The following is a 24,736-nucleotide window of genomic DNA, read 5'->3' as shown; positions in this document are numbered from 1 at the left end:
TGTATTACTTAGTGTATAATAAGACTTTTAAATCTTTTCCGCTGTTTATTGTTTTTAAGTCAATTACAAACAAAACATGACACATAAAGAGCTGTCAAAGGACATCAGCGGCACAACACAGAGTTTTACTAATGGCTGGTGTGGGCTGCACGAACTGTTGATCATTATTTGCCCTTAGTCTGGACCACTGAGAACAAACTTGCCTCATGGAAGGAGGAACATCAAGATAAAAGTAAGGGATCAGCTCATAGCTGCATTTGATGAGTTTGTTAATGATCTGAAGGTAGTTGGGACCACAATAACCAAGTGCATCCCTGATAAAACACTCTGCTCTAATAGATTTAAATCTTTTAACTTCTGGAATTGAAGGAACACATATAAACTCATATTATATTGGTCAGTGAACAAGTAAATTATTTAGAAAAGGACTGAGAGACAATGCTTTGGACAGCTGAGACCAAATCTGTGCTTGTTGGCGTCAGCTTGACCAGCCGTATTTGGAGGAGAAACGCTGATTATGCTAAGGCAGCTAAGGCTACATGTGGCACTTTCTTCCTTCCCCTCTGACTCTTGATAACTTTAAATATGTGGTAGATATTCTGCCTCCTAACTTTAAAATGAAACTGTCATAATAATTAGATGCTGTTCATTTGTGCATAAGTGAACAGATTTCCAGAGTCAGGCAGTGAATTACATTCTTATTCAGACCGGGACATGTATGATATACGAATATCAATTGACCTAATTGACCTTTACAAAAGCTTTTCATCCAGCCTGACTGAGTTCAACCTGTTTTGCAAAGAAGAATAAGCAAATATTTCAGGCAGGTAAATACTTGCATGGGTGTGAGTACTTTTGTAAGACTTTCATGATATACAGCATAGCTGTATCTGAGCATTAAATAAGTTGTTTTTAAGTTGCTTTAAAGTTGTATTCAAATGCAGAAATATTTAAACAGCCTTAAATCAACATAAAAAATTAGAACAAAGTCATTTTCAGTGTGTGAATAATTAATTGGTCAACCAAGCAATTCCCACAGTCGATGCCAATGTTTTCTTTAATTTTATTCCTGAACCACCCACTAAAACTCAGGGTAAGTGCTGAGTAAGAAAAATCCATCCTCTCATATGATTAAACGTAAACTAATAAGCATCAACATGAAGGAAAGTACAAACTCTTAAAACGGGGGATTCTAGGAATAAATGTTGCAGGAGGAGCCCCGGTTGTCAGCTGGAGCTGATCTGAAGGCATGGGTGACCGGCAGGCGGGATTTATAACGCGCTGGATTCCGGAGGACCCAGTAATTATGGCTGTCGCTGGACGGAGATAGGAAGGAGGGAGGGAGCAACTACCCGACGGAGGCATTTTATCTTAATCACAGCTCAGCTCCATTTAAATTAATTTGACAAGTTTTTTCCCCTCCACCAGACCTTATTAAAGGGCGCGTCTGGCAAAACTGACACCCCGTTTCCTCCTCCTCGCTAAAGGTCCCGCCATGAAACAAATATGTTAGAAATGTTTGTGTCAAAGCGCAGAGCAGATACTCCTCTCTCGGTGCGCCCCTCTGAGCCACATCCCTCCCTCTCCCATCCTCCCTCCTCCCCTGTGTTTCTATAGTAATTTCCAGCCAATGATCAGTAGGTGTCCACATCCCTGCTTCCTCACCTCAGCACCAATCAGCCACACACAGCGACAGGAGACACGGACCGAGCAGAGAGCAGGCAGACGCACAATACAAGAGGAGAGGAAGCACCTATATATATATATATATATATATAAATATAAATATACATATATATATATATACATCCACCGCTGCGATCTAGATTTTTCCCTCTCTTTTTGGCTTATTGATGCACTTTTCAACCTGTTTTCCTAGTTTGGCAGGACAGGCGAGAAAAATGCTCCTTTTGTTTTGAGCGACCTGAACGTACGCGCTGAACAGAGACGGAGAGAGACGCGGTGGCTCTGCTGCCCTCAGACGGCTCGTCTGTGCGTCTTTTCTCGCATCTTTGCATTAAATCCCCAACTGCCTCTCTCCACATATCGCCTCGCAGTGATGTGCGGTAACACGGTGGCGGGCTGGTAGCATCTTGGGAGTCTTGTCTCAACGGGAACCCGGTAGGTGATGCTCTCTCTCTCTCTTTCTCTGTCTTTTTCTCGGTTTCCTTTCGCTTATGGCACCTGGGCGCGTTTTACTGCCCTCTTTCTGCTCCTATTGCACTCATTTCTATGGGGATTTTCACCTATTTACTGTTGCGCCACTCTCCTTTATTTTTATTTTTTCGACGTTTTGACCTTTGATCTAAATGTCTACCTACTTCTGTCCTCTCTAATTTTCTATCTTCACTCTTTGCTGTCTCTCCCTCTTCCTTCTCCTGCCCCCTTTCTCTCTTTCTTTTTGTCTATCTCCATCCAGCTCAAAGTATTGAACATTTCTGTCTCTGGAAACTTTGTTTACAGGCGGAAAAAATCAATATCCGTGACTTGATTGCCTTTGGGCTGCGTATTTCGCTCCAGGGGTGAATTGATTAAGTAATAATGACCCCGAGGAGGTGCTGATCATTAAGCCAGGGAGGTTTTGTTTACGGGTGGCATGGTCGACAGTGAACCTGAAAATGTGGAAGAGATTGCTCACAGCACTCTGGTGTCACATTTTGTGTGCAGTAACTTTCAATTTCAGAGGAAAAAAAATGTGTTGCTTTTGTGGCCATGTGAAGACTGTGGGGTTATATGGAAGTTGTTTACTCTCTTTGAGCTGTTTTAGGAAGGATGCACTTGAATAATGCCACCCATAAGGATTAAAAATGCACCAATCAGGGATTTTGTGGCTGATTTCCCATCAATGATTTTTTAAATTCTGACTTGCCAATACAGTAAACTATAAATAACATTCAGGAAATATATATTTTTCTGCTTTCCGGATTAATAAAAATTTGTACTGCCATCACCACAAAATGTTTACAATAAAAGAAAACAATTTTTGCTCACAAACAGCAAAGCTCAGACAATTTTATCTTGATCAGCTCTGTTTGGTGTTCAGTAGAACAAATGCAAAAAGATTCAATTTTGTACCGTCCACATAATTAATCAAAACTGAGAATTCCCACAATTTTCGGTCCTAACAATGCATCAACCAACAGCATTCACTGTTGTTTTGAGGTTAATAAAATCAGTTAATGATTAGGGACATATGCTTTAATGTATAAGTGAAACCAATTTTAAATAGCACCTTATAAGACATAAAAAATAAATACAAACATTAAATATCAGTAATTACAATTGGTTGAACAAAAGCAATTAAAGATTTATAAACTTGTCTTGTGGCTATTGCTGAAAAAGGTCTGTGGCCTTTAGTTTTCATAACAGCACAACCACCAAGCTCTTGTAACAGAAGCATGGGTCATTAAGGGTTCTGATATGTATGTCGGTACTGGTCCATTTAGAGCTCAAAAAATAAGAACTAGGATCCTGCGATGTAAGTGAATGGGGAGGCAGTGTACCTGGGCTTAGAGCTAAATGTGAAAACTTATTTGACTTAGTTTGAAGAATCTGTAGAAGCTCCAAGGATGCTTTTTATCAGGCAGGTGTATAATGAGTCACAATAATTACGTTTTTATGAAATAAACACATAATTAGCAATTTCCAACACAGACTGTGTAAAATTCAACCTTTCCATATTAAATATTAAAGCATGAGTGAACCAAAGACGTGACATAAACATCTAAAGTAAAACTTAAGTGAAAGTAAACCCCATGATTCTTGATTAAATATGTAGAAAAGGAGCAAAAGGACCAAGAGTTTCTATTACCAGAGGTACAGTTTTATCATAAGTATGCTGGAGAAAAATTTCAACCATCGAACTTTTTTCATAGTCCAAGCACTTATGTCAAACCTGCAGCAAAAAAAAACAAAAAACATCACAAGACTTAAAAGCAATGTATGACTGAATGTCAATTACGTAGTAGTCATCAGAAAAGGTGCCAAAGAGTAAGCATGCACATCAAAAAGAAAGAGGTCCACCAGATAGAACCCTGAGTTTCACCAAAATGCATTGGACAGAAAAGTATTGGTCGTATAGATATGAAGGAAACCATTCTGAAGCATCCTGATACTCTGGCCCAGAATCTGACACTATCAAGCATGACTCCTGGGTCAACTGTAAATGTGTGTGTTTGTGTATTAGACCTTAAAGAAAACCCGGACAGTTGCATCACAAATGGGAATATGTTGTAAAAGCTCAGATTTTCTGTCAGAAAGGTTATTAGATTATTTATTCATTTGTTGTAACTATAAATAAGCTCTAAGAACCCTTTCTGTCATGAACAATCATTATTTAAATTAGAACCAGAGGTGACATGACACTGTGTGTGTGATAGAGGGCAATGATCGTGTCACACAGATCTGTAGCTAAACATGTTTCACTACTATTTCAATACAAAGACAAAATGATTCCAGAGGAAAATGTTTTAATACCTACTGTGTCTTATATATGTACAAGTAGAGTAATGAGCAGGACTAACTGTTAGCAAATTGTGTGTCGAGGCTTACCTTAACTGTGAGTTTTCCCAAAATGCTGCCAACAATTCCTTATGCAGTGTGTCCAGCAACTAATAGAACTGTTCTGTTCCAAAGGCTAAAACAGAGTTGCTTTTCTGCAATATAGTCAACCTTCCTGTTATCTGCCAACATATTTCACCCTCGGTTTTAGTTAAGTGGCTTCATGGATGAATAACCAATATGTCTTCGTAGAAAACAGAGCTTCCTTTTTAGAAGCTTCTAGCATTTCTTGTGCTTCTTCTGACTTAATTTTAAACACAGCAATGATATTGAAAAGAAGCTAACTGAGACTTCTCAACTCACAAACAACGCCACGCTGAAGGGTGTTATTGTTAGAGCTCATTTATAATCAGGGCTGCTCAAGCATAAAATCAACCGATACCGGTCACTCACCGATTCTTGGGGCATCTTTAGTGAGGATCGATCTCAGCTTTGAGTACACATTTATATTTTGCTCATTTTCAAACACATGGATACGATTTGAAATGCTTCACCGTTCCAGCAATGGATCAGCAATTAAAAGAGAAAGCCCAGAAAACGGTAATGGAAGTAGTGAGAGATGTGTCTAATGGGCTTTTATCTGTGGAAACCAAATACAGACAGGCTGGTTGGAGAGGCAGAGAAAGGAAATGGACCCCCAACCCACCCCAACCCCCTTCCCACGCACACACATTCAGGAGGCCTATCCTGAGGCAGCTGACACTGTAGTTGGTCTGGTCCATGATCTGGTTGTTAAATCCACTGCTGGCTATCATTGAGGACTGTCACTATAATAGTGGCCATGAATGAATGCCAGGTGCTCGTGAGGGTCTTGCAGCTATTGCCGCCTGTGCAGATGCAATCGATATATTCACGGCACCATAGCTCACAATGTTCCTCACTGTGTCCTGTAGAAGATAATTTGAAGTATTATAGAAATCCATGCAAATTATTTTAAGATTGTTGCTACTGTTGTTTTATATTCCAAATACAAACGGGGATCCCTTCTGATGTTTCAAAACGGTGAGATTCTGTATCAGATGCAAAAATATATCTGTGTATTTATATGAACGTCCTTATGTTTTATGCATTTGTTCTCTAGATCTAAAAGTGTTGAAAGTCTTCCTTTTTCCTGAAACATGCAAATACTTTTCAGCATTATGATAAGACTGGGTTGGTTTGTCCCATCTATCTTGTCACTGTCACTAGATGCAGGTCCGTTTGTACTGTTTTAATAGTGTCAAAACGTAAAAACATGTCAGAGTTTTTCACATGTTTAACTGCTATCTTTAGAGAAACTTGAAGTTGAGATGTTCAAGCTGAATTTGAATGAGATCATTTACTGTTTTTCTGTGCATGTAACTGTTATTTCTCCTTCTTTTCCTGCTTTTTAGCGCTGAAGCAGACACATCAGGATGGTTACTCATTGTTCCTAACCAGCTCCAGCTCGACAAAGGCCCGTACACCCTCACGCTCTCCCCTTGAACACTGACAAGCACTCCCCAGCCATGTCAAACATAAACAATGCACTTTGCATTGAAAACGGACAGAGTGCAGACGTCCCACTTTTGCAGAAGGATAATCTCCAGGATGGTGGATTAAGTCAACTCTTGGATTATAATGCAGAAATGGAAAGGTACAGGTCTTTTGCAAACTTTTACAAAACGAATGGCGCATTTCCGCAGACTGCAAAAATTGCCCGTATCACGACGCCCATTTTTCCCAGTGCCAGAATTGGTATGTCCCCTTGGAACTGTGATAACGCCATGCTCTGGGGAAGGAAATCAGCGGCAATAAACCCTAATAGGACCAGCATGCATAGAAATGACTCCCAGAGGCCGGGGAAGCCTGGCGTGCCGCCAGAGACGCTGCAAATGGCAAATAATAATTTCCTCTCTACCTTATCCCCCGAACACTGCAGACCTTTAGCAGGAGAATGCATGAACAAGCTGAAATGCGGCGCTGCTGAAGCAGAGATAATGAATCTCCCAGAACGCGTTGGAACTTTTTCCGCTATTCCGGCTTTAGGGGGCATCTCATTACCTCCCGGGGTCATCGTCATGACAGCCCTTCACTCCCCCGCAGCCTCAGCAGCCGTTACAGACAGTGCGTTTCAAATTGCCAATCTGGCAGACTGCCCACAGAATAATTCCTCAGCATCCAGTGGAAACCCAGCGAAGAAGAAAAGGAAAAGGTGTGGGGTGTGTGCACCCTGCAGGCGGCTAATCAACTGTGGTGTTTGCAGCAGTTGTCGGAACCGCAAAACAGGCCACCAGATCTGCAAATTTAGGAAATGCGAGGAGTTGAAGAAGAAGCCGGGCTCATCGCTGGAGGTGAGAATGGAGGCTCTGCTTCCCCTTCTTTTGTTATTATCCCCCTCGCACTCCAAAGCATTAACCTTTTCATCCAGTCACGTTCTAAGCCCTTGAAAATTGTTTCCATGCCCACCCATGCCTGAATATCCCCCTGCTTTCTCAAATCTGCCTACCCGCCTAGTCTAATTGGCAGTAATTAGGGGTGTTTGTGCGGAGCGCAAGCTGAGCTTGGCTCAGACACCCCTAATTGCTGCCAGTCAGGCTGGGGCTGGAACGCATCCGAACAGCCCTGAGCTTGGCTCCGTTCCAAGCGGGGCTGGGAAATGGTTTTCAGCAGAGAGCCATCTCTCTCTGCACCCGGTCATTTTAACCAATTATGGAAGCTGTCTCTGGATGGGGAGAATCAATATCCCACAAAGCCTCAGCCACTGACCACCAAAAGATGGTGAGAGTGATGGTGGAGCTGCTGATGGCGTTTTTCAAAACGCCGCCCCTCCCCTGCCCCCAAAGTGTTGTGTGAGTGTGTGTGGGCGGTGTGGGGGACGGGTGGTGTGGTGGGGGTGAATTAATCCCATAAACTGATCCCCTTCCACACATTATGAATGAACTGATTGAAGTGTGAGTACATAGTATGCAGACTGAGTGTGTGTGGATCAGTCTGGGGCAGATGCATATCAAGAAGGCTACGAAGGCAAACAGGTTCATTTAAGCTGATTTATTTTCTAGTTGACATTTGGGCGTCAAGTGCAAAGGCCAAATATGAATCTTCAGCCGTAAATATGCTTCTCTTTGCCCTCAGACTCACACGGACGCCTGCAGGAGCCTGGATGTATGTGTTTCCAACAGATGCAACCTGAGGCTGAGATAATTTGATCATTAATTAAGTGATTACACAGAGAGGAAAAGTGGGTTAATCATAAAGTGTTACCTAATCTACTTTTGGAAAAACAGAATTTATGGATTAATTTGTTAAAACTGAATTCAAGACATTAGTTTGTCAAAATCGTACTTGATTACTTGTTTCTTACCATCTTCAATGTGGTTTTCTAAGATGTTTTTTGACTACTGTAATATTAAGTTACTCTTTTGACTCGTTTCCAATGATCAGTGTATTTAATGAAGATTCAATGTAGGCGGAAATTGCAGCTAAAAGGACATTCTGATCATGTCCACTTCCTATATTTTTCATTAGATTACTGTTACAAATGCCAGTGCTGAACTGGTCCTACAAAAAAAAAAAACTAGTTTGGTTTTTCGCAGCCACATAACCAACTCGGTGTTATATTGTTACATCATATAAAGATCCAGCAAATATCCAAATATCAAAGATCCTCCTGATTATAATGTATATTCTGAAATGTTCAGTGCACCAAAGCAGTTTACCTACTCAAATCTTTTTTGTCTCACAATCCCACTTATGATCTCAGTACCAGGAGTACTGGAGACCAGAGGTGAATTCATCATTTACAGCAGGATTAATGATCTGATGATATTAAAAGGTGGCAAATTCTTTTCAAAATTGATTTGGAAGTAGTGTGGATTGACTTAGCAGAAAATAGTGGCTGTAAGGAGAGCTATGTGCAACTAAAGTCCCTGACCTTTGATGTAAAAACTGAGAAAATGTAAAAGACCATGTGAGCTCATGTGATAATTTTGAAGCTCTGTGTTTTAGAGTTATATGTCCTTAATTAGCCAAAGGGGCATAATGCTGGTTGGTTCTTTGTTTCCTTGAGCCCACCTCTGGCTCCTGAAAAAAGCAGTTTTTTCCTCTGGCCCAGATGAGACTCTGCTGTGATAGCACCACTTCATTGGTGCCAGAGCCAGAACCTACGGAGGTGGACAGAAAAAACTGGTGCTAAGCGAGCACTTGCACCAGTTTAGCACTGGAACTGGTTTGATTAATAAAACAACAGCAGAGAGAGACTCATACTGAGTGATTCAGTTTTATTTTCATGCACGGCTATTAACTATGAAACATTAAGTTTATTAGGGGGCCAAGCTTGTTGCTCACTTTTTTGAAAAGTATCTATTTATTTTTTCCAACTTTTCTTAATCTAGATTCTGAGATTGGCCAAACATAAGCTATAGTTGTTTCACATGATTTGTGGTGTGCAGAGTGTCTACTGTAAGAAGATATACTTTTATTGCATGCAGATGATTGAATATTTATTCTACTGAGCTTTATGCTACTTAGTACTCAGTAAAAATCAAATGTGACATATTTTTTCTGAGTTTTTATTACATTCAGATTGGGCAAATATTCTAAGCATATATCCCTTTTTCCTTCCACCTCAAAGGGCCCTTTTAAACTAAGAGAGCTCCTGGGCATTGCAAGCTTACTCTTAAATGTCTATCATTACATGGAAATTCTCTATTTTTTATCGTTGTTTGACAGCATTTCATCCATAATGTCCCCAATTAAAAAAAAAAATGTTTCATTGGGGTAGTAAAATTTCTTTTTCGTTTTGTTCTAAAACTTAAACTCAGAGGCTGAATTTTGTCTGCTTGCTCTCACTTTGGTCACTTAAACTTAGCTTTGTGTTATTCACTGTGAAGAGAGGTTTGTCATCACATCGTCAAGGCTACATTTTATTTATTTAATCAAATATATGCATAGAAATGGGTTCAGATGAAGTGCCTGTATGTACTTTAATGGCTTATAATGTTTGTTACTGTTTACAGTTTAGTCATAGAAAATGTCCTCACTGAAAACAAAGGCTGTTGGTGCAGTTAGCAGTTCAAATGTACTTGAAAATATATTGACTTTTGAAACAAATTTCACGAAGTCTTTCTGTGTGAACAAAATTTTATTCCATTTGACAAAAGAAACGTGGTTAAGGCAATAACAGATCTGAAGGTCTCACTTTTTCAAAGAAATCAAAAATGCAAGCCTAAAAAAACCTTGTAAAATAAACCCTTTCGCATGAACCCAGGAAAATGTCCAAGTTTTGAATGCCTCTCCTACACCAAGGGATAGACTGGGCTTAACTGATATGTGCCTTTTGGACAACGAGGAAAAAGTTCTGCTCCTAGTTTAGCGTGGACTGGATGTGTATGCTCCAGATGTGTCCGTTTCATGTTTGAACAGGTGCCCTGAAACAAGTGCGCAGGAAGCTGGATTTACGTTTATTATCCGTGGGGAGACTCGCTTTTGGAAAACATCTATTTGCAAAGAAGGGGGGAATTACCAAGGGTGTGAAGCCTCTAAACAAACCACACTTGCTTTTAAAAGCCTCTTCACCTTCTTTAGTAAATCATAGGCTGGACTTTTCCGCCAGTAATTCTTATTTTTGGCTTTTCGTTTGTAATTACAGGTGTGGCTTTGGCTACGGAAATGCTTTTGAGTCAAAAGGTGTCAGAGGAGTGAAGCTCATGCTTTAGCTTTGAAGGATTTTTCCATGTACCTTAAATTAATGCATAAATAGTGCCTTGCAAAAGTATTCATACCTCCCGAAGCTTGTGTCCCTTTACAGCCATAAATTGCAATGTATTTTATTGGGTTTTATGTGATAGATGGACACAGAGTAGCACATAATTGAGAGGTGAAAAGGATACATTGTTTCAAAGATTACTTACAAGGAGAAATCTGAAAACTATGTCATTCAATTGTACTAATCCCTCATTACTTTGATACTGCTAAATAAAATCCATGGTAAAAAGTTGCCTTCAGAGGTCGGTCTATTTATACATAGACTCCATTCGTATGGATTTATAGCTTTGTTAGAGAACATTAGTGAACAAACAGCATCATTAAGACCAAAGAGTACAGCAGACAGGTCAGGAATGGAGAAGTTCAAAGCAGGTTGTTATAAAACAATGTCCTAAGCTTTGAACATCTAGCGCTGTTCAATCAGTGATCTAAAAATAAAAAAAGTATGACACAGCTGCAAACCTACCAAGACATGGCTGTCTACCTGGAAAACTAACACTACACATCACCTTGAACACACCATGCCTATTATGAAACATGTTGATGGCAGAATCATGTGGTGGGGATGCTTTTCTTTAAAAGGTAGTAGATGGGAAGATGGATGGTGCTAAATACAGGTCAATTCTGGAAGAATACCTGTTAGAGGCTGCAAAATATTTGAGGCTGGGGCAGAGGTTCACCTTTCTGCAGGACTACAGCCCTACACATACAGCCAGAGCTACAGTGTTTGATTAAATAACATGCAAATACTGAATACAAATATGTACCACACTTTTCAGTTTTCTATTTGTAAGAGAAAATAGAAGAACATGATCCATAATTCTGCTTCCACTTCACAACTACTTTGTGTTGGTCTATCACAGAAAAATACTAAGAATGTTTTTGTTGTTACATGATTAAATGTAAAAGAGTTGTTATGTGTATATTTACAAAGTACATTATCTTGTATATTCCTGTCATTGCAATCTGGTTGAAAAATTTTGAGGAACCAGGTGCTGTAGTAACCTCAGATGCAAAATTTACAACACTCACAAACAGTATGTGTACTGTCCTGCACCTGTTTTTCCCTTGCACAGGCAGAGGTACACACACTCAGTAATACACAAACATGAGCTGAGTGTACCTTTTTGCCTTGCAAGAGACGATAAGCTACCGGCAACCAGTTAGATTTGCCTGTCAATGTTTTCCACATGGGAATCACCCTGAACTAATTATATCTTAAGCAGCGGTGGAAAATGCAAATCAGAATTTTACTCACACCCCTGAAATCGGAGAGCCAATTTAATCTAATACCCCCTTTAATTTACCGCGCTAATGCAAGGCCCTAGAGAATTGCCCCGTGTCACCGCTATGCCGTTCTGAGGCAGATCCTGCTACGTCTCGCTGCTGCCGCTCCTGCTGCTGCTCTCAGGCTCTGGGATGGATTAGTCTGGCAGATGAATCTCATCTAACCTAACATTTCCTGAGCAGTTAGCTTTGCATAGCTCGGGCTCAGATGGCTCAAAGGTCCCACATTAACATTCAAATGCTATGCTCATGTGAGTGCAGGAGGAGACTTTCCCTTTGTTTGCTGCTTAACCTATTTACCACAAACTAACTTTTAATTTGTCAGACGCAAACAGATATGATTTACAAAAAAAGAGAACTATAACTTGGTCAGGTAAAAATGCAGTTTGCATGGCTTTATGGGAAGAAAAACATGCTAACATGCTGTGGGTCTGATTATCTGTTTCTAAACCACAATCTATTTACCATTTTTACAATTTTTTCTACAAGTTGTTGTAAATATGAATCTGAGAATATTATTCAATATTTAATATTAATATTTTAATATTAATATTTTAATATTTTATCAAATAATATTTCGGTCTGTTAAGGATTGTCCTGTGAATACCAGCCCCATTAAGGCGATGGTATTAGGACAGAATAGAAAGGTGTGAGACGAGCTCTGGCATTATTGAACAGCATAAACTCTGCACACACATGGAATAAATTCACACAATTTCTTAAAATACAAGAATTTATTAACAAAAATAAGTCAACTCAAAGTCAAACATATTTCAAACAACAAACTCTTTACTATGCTAAAACAATCCAACTAAACTACCAAGCAGAATTAAAGAATAATGAAGACTAATGGGCTATGTACAATATAAACAAGTTGATTAAAGATGATTAGAAATCATGACCAAAAGGAGTGATGCAACATTACCAAGCAATGTTTATGTTTGAGAACCAAGGATTATCTTGAAGAATCTGGAAATGAAGTTAAGTTAGTCTTGGAACCAACTTAGGCAATAATCAGCAAATGTTTAGACAACCATTCACAATGCAAGATCAGGTAAAATATTATTTTAATAAAATAATGTTTTAAATAATGATCTGCCGAATAAAACCAACCCCCTGGATGACTAATTCTCAACGGTGTCTAATTAACTGCCTTTATTTATTAAAATAATATTTGAAGAAATATTATTGAGTATTTTAGAAAAGAGCCAAATCTTTCTGGAGAAATGGGGCTTAATGGTGTTTACTTAGTTATCAACTCTAGCAAATGATGTTCAGGGACTATTATTCACTAGCTTGAAAACCAACAACCTTTCTGTTGACTAGCCTTAATGCTAGCACACGTGTTCTTACCGGCTGGCCGTTGGGCTAACAAAGAAGCTATCTAAAGTGCTAAGCTAGAAGATAGCTTAGCACCAGAATCAACACATACCTTTAACATACCAGGGTTAAAATGCATAAGCGCGGACGGCGCGTTATGAGCAATGTTCTGGTTAAAACCACCCTTTAAATAAAGTTTATCTTAGCTTTAAAACATACAAAGAACACAGAACCGGCGCGTGCCGTAGCTAGCCTACTAGCGCTAAAGATCGCCAGGTTCCACAAAACAAAACTTCATAACATGAAAACGTTTAGATCATTTCATCCTAAACCTATCTGTTAATCTGCCCAAACCTAACATCTGACCGTAGCGAGGATATGTTGTCCAAGGGCGATGAAGTTCGACGAAACGTCCACAGTCAAACAAGCGGAACCTCTGCGTTCGCTCTGTGAACAAAAGGTTAGCTTCCCGCTAACCTCCAGCTGTGGATGAAGAACGAACGTTGTTCGCTGCGGTCTCTACCGTCTTCCTTCAGGCTGAGAGACTGCGTCCTGGCCGGGGTCTCTCTCTCTCTCGAACAGTTTTGCTTCTGTGGGGCCTCGAAGAGAAAATGTAAGCAACTCTTACACCTTAAGTTCCCCGTTCATGAATGAAAATACCGAATACACAGACAGTATTTCATTTTACTTAACTTTGCATATGATCGATGATCGTATGGCTTTGGATCCAGTTGAATTTATGTCTTTTTGCCAGCAAAAGACATCAGCACGCTTTCCTCTCCTATCCGGTACCTCTGGAAGGCTGCGTGGAAGAGGAAGACTAGTGGAAAGGTGGGGGCTTTTATTTGGGTAATGGCGCCGCAGGAAGTCCGCAGTTATCCCCCTTTTCTGGCTGTGCCGGAAGAAGGTTAATGCACTTTATTTTTAAAAGTTCCAGGAAAGTATGTAGCGGAGTTTTGGTGTCGAAATCCATGGCTGAATGGTCCCAACAAAGTTTTGTAGCCTGTTATTTACTGAGCATTACAGGATGTGGCCATGTGCTAGTGTTAGGTTCAATGTTGTTTCTTACACTATAACTACTTCTGTACTGGATAAGCAAGACAGGAATCAGAAATTCTTACAAAAAAAGCTACGACCAGGTGAAATGTTTGAGAATCAGTTATCATTTCCAAACATGACCTGGCAAAGATTACCTTAAGAAAAAGTCCAAAATACACAAAGAAACATATCAAAAAAACATACAATTCATTTCACTGTGGATTTCTATTTATTTGTCAAATTCTAAAATACTGTCACATAGTATCGCATACAATGTGGCACTATGCAATACAGTATGATATTGAGTTTAAAGACATCAGTTTTCATTGCAAAGAAAGAGTAAAATACATGAACCAACATCTAAAGACAGCTTGATCTGCATGCAGCATGAGGATGCAGAGAGAGCAATATGAGGCAGAACACATTGCTCTTTCAGTTGACAAATGTCAAAGGCCAGCCTCAAATGATGTGTAGGAAATCAGCATCTCAGCATAGGGAGGAGGGCTGCCCATTCTCCAAGTCACAGTATTTGTGCAGAGTCGGTTTGACTACATGAAATGGTTGAGATGAAAAGGCTGCAGGTCTGTCTGGAAACCTTTGCTGTAGCGATAAAAGACAAGACCCCAAAATGGTACAGAGGCAGGACCTCGAGGAAAATAGCCTGGATTTCAGTCCCTTAATGAGAGTGGGGGAGCCAAATAAGCAGCGGCAGCCAGGTCTAATTTGTTTTAGGTGTGCTCAGAATAGATAAGGACAAATCTGTGGCCTTCACCCCCCTTCCCCCTACCAACCTTTGCCTCTCTGGAGATAACACTGGCCGTTCCAAGTCAATCTCTGTGGGGTAAGGAGAGGGGGTGAAGAATAAATAAAAAAAAATGGGAAGGAAAAACTCTGAGGGACATGTGGTCTTAAGATCCACGGATCTCTAACTTACTGAATTTATTCAAGCTTAAAATTTGAAAATTAATTTGGTCACAGAGGTCTGGAGGAGTGTGGAAAAAAAATAAAGAAGAGGGTGAACAAGGCCACACATCTCAGCCTAAAGGGCAATGGTAAGCTCCTGTCAAGACAATGTGATTTTGCCATCTGAACAACAATGCAGAAAAGCTTAATTATACACATCTTCCTCTGCAAACTACTTCAAAACACAGGTCCCCTTTAGTTACTGTCATGCCCTCTTTCCCCTAGACCAATCATGCCATGTAAATTTTCTGTCAGTTTCCATTTGCACTGACTTGCTGTCCTCCTTGGGCCAACTCTGTGTTTAGAAAGGCACAGATTAACACCAGTGAGGAATTCTTCATCCTTGCCATGGCCACCAATTAAGGCCAAAGCGTAATAGGAGGCGTCTGGGCGGCAGCCTTACATCATGTGCTCTGTCGCTTCCTCTGCCGTCATTTGACTTAACAGCCGAGGTTCAGCAAAGGGAAGGAGGACTTGTCATTGTCTTCATTATAGCGCAAGGAGAAGCTAAGAGAGAGACGAGGACAGGGGTAAAAAAAAAAAGCCCAGCAGAGGGTGGACAGCATGAAGGAGCAGGTGTGGCAAGGCGTTAATGTGTGGTGCTTTAAATTTTAAACAGATAAGAATAAATTATTGATGCTAACTCGGGCTGAGAAGTTAAGAGGTATCTCGTCATTATTGAGAGACTGTATGAAAAAGTGTGAGAGGAAAGTCTTTAGTAATAATGCACACAGTATTGCAAAAAGACACAAGTACGATATGGTAGTGAATTCCTATTTTATTTCTGCAGTTACTTTATTTTTCAAATATATATATATATATATATATATATACATATATATACATATGTGTGTGTGTATACATATATACACACACACACACACACGCACACACATACACACATAAACTTATATATACTGTAGTTGAAACCAGATGTTTTGTGTCCACGATGAAAAAAGGCATACGACAATAATTGAGACCAAACCTTTCCTGTTTCAAGCTGTTAGGATCACCCAAATTCTTTCTATTTTCTAGATTCCAGATCCCAATTAGAATGGTTTTCTTTTAGAGCATTTTTTAATTGATGGACTGGCGACCTGCACCAGTCAACTGCCCCATTCCCCGACCCCCAGATGCCCTTACCTCCGCAACACACTTACACAACATGATGCTGCCACAACCGTACTTCACAGCTGAGATGGTGTTGTCAGGCTTGCAAGCTTGTTCTTTAAATCAAAGGATGGAAATTATGGTCCAAACTTCAACTATAGTTTTATCTATTCTTATCTAACCCTAACCCAAAACAGGAAGATCATAAGATTGGCTAAACCAGTGCTAGGTTAAACGTTTCCCCAAAGCAGGTATGGCTCTTGTTATCTTTTGAACTGTATTATTTAATCTCAGTCATTACTTTCCTCATTTTTGTATTTGAGGTTTACTTAGTAAGTGTGGACAGGGCTGCCATCATTCTAGTGCAGATTTATGTACTAATATCCCTGAAGAAACAATTTATTGTATTGCATCTGGACTAAAAACAGTGCTACAATCAGTGTATCTATTATTCTCTTTTTGAGGGAGCAAAGAGTTTCATTATTAAGAGCCAAGTGTTTATGTACAGGTATTATAATGCAAAGCTTTCTTAAGAAAACTTTCTTTTACTATTAATTATGCTCAGTTAGTCACAAAGTATCATTATCTTGCTTCCTCCTAACCAATTGCAACACATCCTGTTACATTCTATTGAATCAAAACATACTGAATCAGATTTAATTATGGTTGAGAGGTGAATTCAGTTTTATCAGATCTGTATTTGCTGCTCTTTAACTTTTGTCCATCATACCGTTGGAATTATTGGATCCATATCGCATTGGCCTCAAAGCAAAGATAACCAAAAGCTTCTGGCAGGACTCCCATTCATTCAGTGACTCTTTGTGAGAACTGTACAGGGTTTGGAAACGCTGAATTTAATTCTGAATCATAACATTTTTGAATCACAACAAGTTTTGAAGCTTAAGTTATAACAGAGAGTAAGAGTGACTGGAGGGAAATAAGAGGAAAGCAGGGTGCCCCCTATGATAACAATGGAACTGGAACTTGAAGTGGACTAGAATTGGCACAAAAAAAAAAGCCGATCAATGGCTCAATTTATTCCAGTAGTTGTCCACCTTATTCCAATTATCCCTGATGATTTGTGCAAATTTCTCGTCAGAAATGAAGAGATGAACTCACAAAGGGTGTGCAGTCCTTAAGTAGATTAGGATCAGTGTGTAAGTATATTCTGGTTTACTTCTAATGTCTCAAAACAACATACAGTTGTGGTGATTATTATTTTAAAAGTTTTATTTAATATTGAATATTAATATTTTATTAAATAATGATTCGGTCTTAAGTGTTGTCCGGTGAATACCAACCCAATAAAGTGGCACTATTAGGACAATAGTGAAAGGGGTGAGCCAAGCTCTGACATTACTGAACAGTAAAACTCTGCACACACAGGGAACAAATTCACTCGATTTCTTAAAATACAAGAATTTATTAACAAAAATAGGTAAACTCAAAGTCAAACGCATTTCAATCAACAAACTCTACCATACTAGAAAAATCCAACAAAACTACCACGCAGAATGAAAGAATAAAGAAGAAGACCAACTATGTACAATATGAACAAGTGAATCAAAGGTGGTTAAAAACCATGGCCAATAAAGTGATGGAACATTACCATTAAATGTAATTTATGTTTGAGAACCAAAGATTATGTTGATGAATCTGGAAATGAAGTTACGTTAGTCTTGGAACTAACTTAGGCAATAATTGGTATACCTTTAGACAACCATTCACAATGCAAGATTGGATAAAACATTATTTTGGTAGAATAATATTTTAAAGTTTGATTTGCTGAATAAAACCAACCTTCTGGATGACTAATTCTCAGTGGTGTTTAATAAGCTGCCTTTATTTAGTGCCATAATATTTAAGTAAATATTATTAGGGAAATATTATATTAATATCTTAGGGAATATTATTTGAATAAGAACCAAACCTTTCTGGATAAATTAGTCCTAATGGTGTTTAATTAGCTATCAGATTTAGTAAAATAATATTTAGGGAAATATTATTTTTGTAGACTGGAAACTGACAACCTTTCTGGATAAATGATTTTTAATAGACTCATAAAATGGCGGTCATAAGTCACGTGTTACCTTAGCCATTAGCGGTTGAAGCGACAAAAATAAGCTTACAGCTTGTTACCATTCCTTTGAAATCAAATATGTACCTTTAAAATGCCATCAATAAAAGGATCAGACTGCATAAGCATTGACGGCGCGTTATGGCCGATCTTGGTTTAAAAACCACCCTTTAAATAAAGTTTGTCTTAACTTTAAAAACACAACACAGAACACATCATTAGCTGAGCAGCTAGTCTGTTAGCACTTAGCTGAGTTGTCTCAACACAAACAAGAACCCAACATCACGAAACGAACATTATTTAGATTTTTTAACTCTAAACTAATTTTCTCTACCCAAACACTACTCTTACGTGAACTGTGCTGAGCGAAAGGTTTCTGGGCGAGGAGATGAGGGAGGTCCGGTCATCCATGTGTGGACCGAAAGGGACTAGTGTTGGAGCTAATCTCAGTAGCTGTAAGGGGTCGGCCTTTAGCTGGCCCGGCCAAACTGTACGACAAGGCACATTCGGCTCCTTAAGTGGCCGAGGTGCGGTAGGGTAGCTCTTGCTACCTGGATGTACACACCGGAAGGCATGCGATGTGGTCCCTGCCTTCTTTTCCAGGCCGTGGGTGAACTCCGTTTCGATTAGGGCTGTTTCTGGATGCCTCAGAAGAAAAGTCAAGCCACGCCTGTCTTATTACTACACCCTTTTTTAAATGAATGCTGGATGCACGAACAGCAAATCATTACTTAACTTTGCTGCCTACGATCGCCGTGATCACATTCATTTAAAAAAGGGTGTAGTAATAAGACAGGCGTGGCTCGAAGTAACTTTTGGATCCAAGATGAAGAGTCATGTCTGCTTGCCAGCAAGAAGACATTCGCTTGTCGTGCCGCTCCTGTCTGGTTCCTGCCTGAGATCTGCATGGAAAGAGGCCACCAAGTTGTAGCACCACATTTTTGTTCAGCTCTGACTCCTCCTCTTCCTGTGCTGAAGTGGAAGTCAGCGTGACACTGAAATGTGTAGAGATTCATATAGTTCATAGTCCAAATTCATCCATGTTCACTTCATGTTCATTCATGGCTGGGGTCCCAGCACAGTCATCTAAACTGGAGTGGCAGATCATTGCCTGTATGTGCTACATTCATTCAGGTATTGGATATATACCATTATATGACATGCAGAAAATCAGGAAATAACATTGTAAATCAAAAAACCTTTGGGTTGTATTTACACTTTATTGCAGGAGTCATTACGATGTGTCAATGCTGGCCTGTGTAGGCAGCGGTACACAATACATATATATACCAGCATGCTGGTAAGAGTGAAAAGTAAAGCTCATATACAGATTATATTCATCTGTATGATCCAGGAAAGGTTTGTATCAGCTCTGCAAACATCACATGTCCAGTCGTTCATTTTATGGATATTTCTGGTTGGCTAGTCCTCATCTTCATTTAGCCCAGGATAGTCTGTTGAAAAGGTAGCTTTTTTATCCCATACTTCTGGTCCAAATTCAATCAAAACAAAAGCATGAAAAAACGTAAAAGGAGTATTAGTCTTTGAAAAAGTAATTTATCAGTTTTATTTACATTTTATTAAAAACAGACTTATACACTTCTCAATAATCAATAGAAAGTAATTATTGGCATTGCAGCAATCCAACCCTTCCTATCATTGCTGACCAGCTTTTTTGCTTGTTTCCTCTGGTATTATGATGGTTTATCTTCGATGATCAGCTCCAAATCTTTGAGGTTTAAAGGCCTCCTGGCCATCACCCTAATTGTTAGCTTCCTCCACATATTCAGGAGAATCTACAAGTGCTATTTTCATTTATCAGCTTCCTTTCTAGCAAAGGAGTTTTGGAAGGATCTTCATCCATCTGGTGTGAAACTGACCTCCTCAATAAAAATTACTCCTTTACTTCCAAGAAAGAAAAAATGCTGTTATTAAAAAAATCAAAAAAGATGCTAAGCTTCTGGCCTTTTATATTTTATATAAAATTTGAGCCTTACATAACAACAAAATTAAAAATTGTATTAAAGCTTTCATTTGTTGAAGACTTTGTTTAGTTTTATCAGTTTAAATCATAATCTTCAGTCATTTGCTGTGCCTTACCTCTGAACACTTCTTCTGGAAATAAGGCTGGAAAAAACTGAATTAAATCTTTCTTCAGTCAGGTGGAGGGAAGACCAAAAAACGTAAAAAATCCAGAATCCCAGTATACCAAAATGGCTAGTAGACTAAAAATGTCCATTAAATTCCATTCTGTTTCTTTATATTGCTCCAATTCATAACAAATGTTGTCTCAAGGCACTTTACAAAACAAACAGATCCAGTTTATATACAGAAATCAACAATCTATTTAATCCAGTTGTATAGAAAGATTCCAAATCAATTACATATATTCCAATTCAGTCCTAGTTTTAAAGCAATGCAATCAAGTTTATTTTGTGTGGGTAATTGGTATAATGTTTTCTAAGGAAACCCAGTCGGCTGCATGGAGTCACTGACTTTGCATCAATCCCTCATGCTGAGCAAGCATGTGGCGACAGTGGGAATGAAAACTATTTTGTAAAAGGAAGAAACCTCCAGCAGAACCTGGCTCAGGGTGATTGACCATCTGCTGTGGCAGACCTGGGGTTCGAGAAGATCGAACAGACACAAACAAAAACTACAGAAGGAATGGTCCAGGAGTATTTTCTCCTGGGTTTTCTGTAATGATGTGATATGTTTTGTTTAAAATACCAATTTTCTTTATTTATTTAAAATCTTTATCCTTGTCAGCATACTCTTAACTCTTTATGACCGCCGGCTGCGCTGGCGCTCCCATTTGCATATCTATTTTTAAACGCCTGTAGAATTGCGACCAAATAAGCTAGAACAATACTTTTTTTTGCAAATGAAACCGGAGAGTTCAAATTAAATATTCTACTCACTATGTGTCCCAGAGCACGGTTTTTGTTTTCCAGAAACTGTTTCAGAAATCCAGTAAAAAATTGCAAAAAACAAACATTAAAATCCAGACCGCATTGGTGGATGAACTATCACATGGTTTTCTTTCACACCAATGCTGGAAGTGATGTCATTTCCCAGGTGTTTTTTCCCAGAAGTTGTAGTTTTTCCGCGGTAAACCTTGCTCGCGCTTTCGCTTTCATTTTTGTTGTTTTTGGGACTTTTTATTGTTTGAAGATGGTCTTATGAACATATACAGAGGTTGGACAATGAAACTGAAACACCTGTCATTTTAGTGTGGGAGGTTACATGGCTAAATTGGACCAGCCTGGTAGCCAGTCTTCATTGATTGCACATTGCACCAGTAAGAGCAGAGTGTGAAGGTTCAATTAGCAGGGTAAGAGCACAGTTTTGCTCAAAATATTGAAATGCACACAACATTATGGGTGACATACCAGAGTTCAAAAGAGGACAAATTGTTGGTGCACGTCTTGCTGGCGCATCTGTGACCAAGACAGCAAGTCTTTGTGATGTATCAAGAGCCACGGTATCCAGGGTAATGTCAGCATACCACCAAGAAGGACGAACCACATCCAACAGGATTAACTGTGGACGCAAGAGGAAGCTGTCTGAAAGGGATGTTCGGGTGCTAACCCGGATTGTATCCAAAAAACATAAAACCACGGCTGCCCACATCACGGCAGTGTATCTGGATGACAATGCACCAATACACACAGCAAGACTGGTGAAAGATTGGTTTGATGAACATGAAAGTGAAGTTGAACATCTCCCATGGCCTGCACAGTCACCAGATCTAAATATTATTGAGCCACTTTGGGGTGTTTTGGAGGAGCGAGTCAGGAAACGTTTTCCTCCACCAGTATCACGTAGTGACCTGGCCACTATCCTGCAAGAAGAATGGCTTAAAATCCCTCTGACCACTGTGCAGGACTTGTATATGTCATTCCCAAGACAAATTGACACTGTATTGGCCGCAAAAGGAGACCCTACACCATACTAATAAATTATTGTGATCTAAAATCAGGTGTTTCAGTTTCATTGTCCAACCCCTGTATGTATGCTCATAGGTATCTGGCACACTTAGAGATTTAATTACATTTCAGTAAATAGTTTATTTTGATGTACATATTATCTTTTCTCAAACTGTTCACAATGTAGATTTTATGTTTGTTTTTGTCTCTGTTCATAAAAAATTGTGTATTTCAAAAATGAAGTTATGGACACACTCCAAATAAATTTCCTGTGGTTTGAAAGGGTTTTATGCAACTTTTTTAAATTGCAATTTTTGAGGGATACAGCTATGATATTTCTGTATTTCGGAAAATATGTGCAAAAAAAAAATCTATCAACATTTTTCTGGTGGTTAATTGCACTTTTTTTTTAGGAATTTACTTAGTTAATACGGAGTTATTACATACAAAATATAAAAATTTAGGATGTAAGAGTTGTATTGATGTATAGCAAATTGAAAAGCTCCAAAAAAAATGGCTCCACAGCATGTACAAATGTAAAAATATGTTCTGGCAAGCTTGTTCTATGGTAAGTCATAAAGGGTTAAACCCCTCTGTACCCTACCTATATACAGACCCATTCAGTAAATAAGAATGTTGTTGAAAAGTTCATTTGTTTTATTAGCTCATTAAATGAAATTAATTATATAGATTACCTGCAGACACACTGATGTTTCAAGCCTTTATTCCTGTTAATTATGTGGATTTTCTGCTTACAGCTAATAAACACATGACATTTAAGATTAGAATATTATATCAGACCAACAGAAAAAACTTTTTTGATGCAGAAATGTGGGCTTTTTGAGATATATATTTTATACCTACTTGATTGTTGTTTTTTTTTTCAAAAAATACGCATCTGACAAAATAAATCCTCATTAGAACACATTATATTATTTATTCAATATGACTGCACAATACAATATGTCCAAACAGTAGGGATGTGCCCTAATCTATTGAATTTCTGTAGTTAAGCTGGTGCTCGCACATAAAATCTAAACATGTTCCAGAATGATCTTCTTATTCTTATCGTTTTAGTTCAATATCTTAGTGTTAAAATAAAACTTTTGCATGTTTAAGTTAAAAGACAGCAAATGACAGGTGGCTCTGTGCCATTCAGCCTGGAAATACTGACGTGAATCAAGTGAATTTGTGAGTGACACGTTGTGATGAGAGAAACCAGTCAATGCGCTTTAAGCACCTCCATTTCTGCAAGTCAAATCCTCGCAGGCTGCCACTACATCTTTTGTGGCTCTGGTCGCAGGTTATGAATATTTCATGGTGAGCATCTGACACCATGCCCAGAAAGATATTCCTTCTTTTTCTCTCTTAGATGCCCTGAGGTTCAAGTGTGTCATAGAGGTGTGAAGTCACCCTGTGGTCCCCAGGCAAAGGAAAGGATTTATAACGCCACGATCAGGTGGATTAATTTTTTTCTCTTGACTACAGAGCTGGGAGCTTCTCCCCCCCATCAGTCACTGAGCTGTCCGCAGTTTTTTGACATCCCTTAAATGCACTTTGGTGATCTGTTAAAGGAGAAAAGTAATTTCAATCAGTTCAGAGGGCAGCCTGTGTTTTTACAAACTGTGACCAGTTTCCCTGTCTGATTATTGTTGGAAGCAATGACTTGGCAGGGTGAGAGTCTCCTTGGACTAGCTCTGCATTAAACTGTTGATCCTGATGATGCTTCATGTTCCAGCTTAATTTGAACCTGCTTCACTGTTATTACACTTAACATTTTACAACAGACTGCTTTATTACTTGTTTCTCAATACCATTTATTTTTTATGACTGCTTGATTATTTTTTTATCCAACATCATCGCCAGTTCAGCATGAAAACATAAACCAAGGTTTTAAAAACTCATGTTTAAGAAACTGCAAAAACCTAGCTTTAGAAATTAAAGGCTGCTTTTAATGAAAGTAAGAACAGAGTAGAGCAGAGAAGCAAAAAAACATAAAATCAGCAAATTACAAAATAATTTTTGTTGAAAACAAATTACATTTGGTCCCGGTCCGGATACCAGAGTAGTTCAACCAATCACTTCCCTATCGTTTTAAGGGTGAGCGTGTCTGTGGGTAAAATAAACAGCCAACTGCAGTCCTGTCATTGTGGCAGATAACTACAATAGCTACTTCATTTGACTAATTTGCAAAAAGAGGAAAAAAGCTCAGGATGAAACAATACTATTATGTTAAAGTCCCATTTTTAATATGAAAAAAAGTAAATTTATTTAGGTGATTCTATTCTAAAAGGAAACTTTATATATTATATAGTTTCATTATACCCAGAGGGGATAATGATATTGATTGAGATTACCGTATACATTTTCCTTAGCCTTTTCTTTCTTTTTCCTCGCGTTTTGTGAGCTTTAGTATTTCAACAAGTGAAATTATATAAAAACAGTGGGCACCACATGTAAGTCTACCAAACAGGCCAAATATATTATTGGCATGCAGAATGTGCATGCATGGCACTTACAGAATACTGCCAAATATAACATTTAAACAGGTCTTCATGATTGAGAAATGGCACATGTTAATATTGCAATGATGACTGATTCAATATATTGTTTGAATAAGCAAAAACAAGTAGAAATTAAACAAGTTTAGAAACCTCTTTCAACTACTGATATATTTTACACAACCCCTGAGTGGTGTGTGAGTCTAAATTATTATGAAGGTGAGATT

At 38.8% G+C, this 24,736-nt stretch overlaps 1 protein-coding gene across 1 annotated transcript in view; it reads left to right on the top strand.

Annotated features, from left to right (window-relative positions):
* Positions 1 to 1,706: 1,706 nt before the first annotated feature.
* cxxc4 (CXXC finger 4) overlaps positions 1,707 to 24,736 on the top strand; it is a 41,058-nt gene continuing 18,028 nt past the window's right edge. The window contains exons 1-2 of the mRNA XM_047364602.1: positions 1,707 to 2,121; positions 5,934 to 6,872. Coding sequence (XP_047220558.1) covers positions 6,048 to 6,872 — 825 coding nt within the window. The 5' untranslated portion in view covers positions 1,707 to 2,121; positions 5,934 to 6,047. The remainder of the gene's footprint in view (positions 2,122 to 5,933; positions 6,873 to 24,736) is intronic.

The sequence above is a fragment of the Girardinichthys multiradiatus genome, chromosome 5, assembly GCF_021462225.1.
Source record: "Girardinichthys multiradiatus isolate DD_20200921_A chromosome 5, DD_fGirMul_XY1, whole genome shotgun sequence".
In the NCBI taxonomy this organism is placed as follows: Eukaryota; Metazoa; Chordata; class Actinopteri; order Cyprinodontiformes; family Goodeidae; genus Girardinichthys; species Girardinichthys multiradiatus.
This window is presented reverse-complemented; position numbering and strand designations above follow the sequence as displayed.